The 1,451-nt window shown below is 33.0% G+C and overlaps 1 protein-coding gene across 1 annotated transcript in view; it reads right to left on the bottom strand.

Moving 5' to 3' along the window:
• Positions 1-54: 54 nt before the first annotated feature.
• The window catches only part of LOC108688126, a 3,500-nt gene continuing 2,103 nt past the window's right edge, over positions 55-1,451 (bottom strand). The window contains exon 2 of the mRNA XM_018194239.1: positions 55-415. Within this exon, the coding sequence (XP_018049728.1) occupies positions 174-413 (240 nt within the window). The 5' untranslated portion in view covers positions 414-415 and the 3' untranslated portion in view covers positions 55-173. The remainder of the gene's footprint in view (positions 416-1,451) is intronic.

The raw sequence follows: 1,451 nt of genomic DNA, 5'->3' as shown, positions 1-1,451 counted from the left end.
TATATATAATCAGATTTATAAATCACGACGCGAAATGGGGCTATTTCGCGCCCATGTGCTATGCGCGTCTCTGCGCTGTACGATATTAATTATTTAATCTGAGATACGATTCTATATCGACTCTTTTTCCTTTTCTTTCCCCTTCTAGCACGGTTCATACTCGTCGGCGAGCTTTAGCAGCCGACCTGGTGCAACATTGATGCAAATCGGAACACACGCATCCAGGCGAACATGCCAGTGGATGGTGAACGGCAGACAGGTGCTCGTGTCGATGACGATGTTGATGAAGCTTTACGTTGCTCCTGCGTACTGGATGCCGACGTTCGGCTGAGCGTAGCATCCATAGATGCTACATCGCTGCCCTCCGATTTTCGCTGCTTCTGGTGCTGCTGCTGCTGCGGCGAATACTTCATATCTGCGATTACGCGAGAGGTAAAGTGAATACCGCGAGAAGAATTGAAGTTCATCTACACGACAAGGCGTAAAAGCCGTAGCACTTAAACAGTAAAACGTAAGCAATAAGGAAATAAATGTATTGTCAACTGCTTACATTATACTTTATAGCCTTACTTTATTCTTAACTGTGATTGACCAATTCACTTATTGCTTACGTTTTAAAGCTTAAGTTTTTTTCTGTATACCTTGGCCTTAATACGATATAAAAGCACAAGCACAGGCGTAAAGGAAATAAATTAATTTTTAACGTCTATGCCAGCTGTTTTGCTGATTTTTCATGGTTTACACACAGTTTAGATCGCTCATCACCGATTTCTTTAAATGTGAAAACATGGATGAGAAAGATTATTATTAAGATTATTATAATGCTAAGGACGAAGAATGATAATGAATCAGACTTCTATATGTATACATTAGACTGATCCCTTTAACGTCCGTATTCATAGTCAAACCTTATATTTAAGGTTTCCTTCAGTTTATCTTCAGATGCTCTGCACGTTGTATACAAAAGTACACTGAAAAAAATATAGTTAATTTTAATAAATATTTAGTTCAATATTGCCAACTAAATATTTATTTATAGTAAATAAATATTTGTTCAATAAAAAAAATGATTGTTAAATCAAATTAACATTTCTTGTATCAAATAAATATATCTTTATATTTAATAAATATTTAGCTGGCAGTATTCAACTAAATATTTATTAAAATTGACTATATTTTTTTTCAGTGTAGGATATTAAACTCAAAAGTATACAAATGATATATCACATTGTAATATCTAAGTAAAGTTATTGCAATTATATTATAATATTTTACAATGTAACATCTCAATAATATTTTCATAATATTACATTGCAAGTTATAATATTATTGCAATATTATAATATCACTGCAATATTACTTCAATATTACATACTAAATGAGAAGTTCCTTTAACAAGTTATATAAGCTTCGTCTTCATATTTTTCTGGATCATTAGATTGATCGTCATT

The sequence above is a fragment of the Atta colombica genome, unplaced genomic scaffold (assembly GCF_001594045.1).
Source record: "Atta colombica isolate Treedump-2 unplaced genomic scaffold, Acol1.0 scaffold225, whole genome shotgun sequence".
Classification (NCBI taxonomy): domain Eukaryota; kingdom Metazoa; phylum Arthropoda; class Insecta; order Hymenoptera; family Formicidae; genus Atta; species Atta colombica.
The sequence above is the reverse complement of the archived record's forward strand: the minus strand, read 5'-3'. Positions and strand labels throughout refer to the sequence as shown.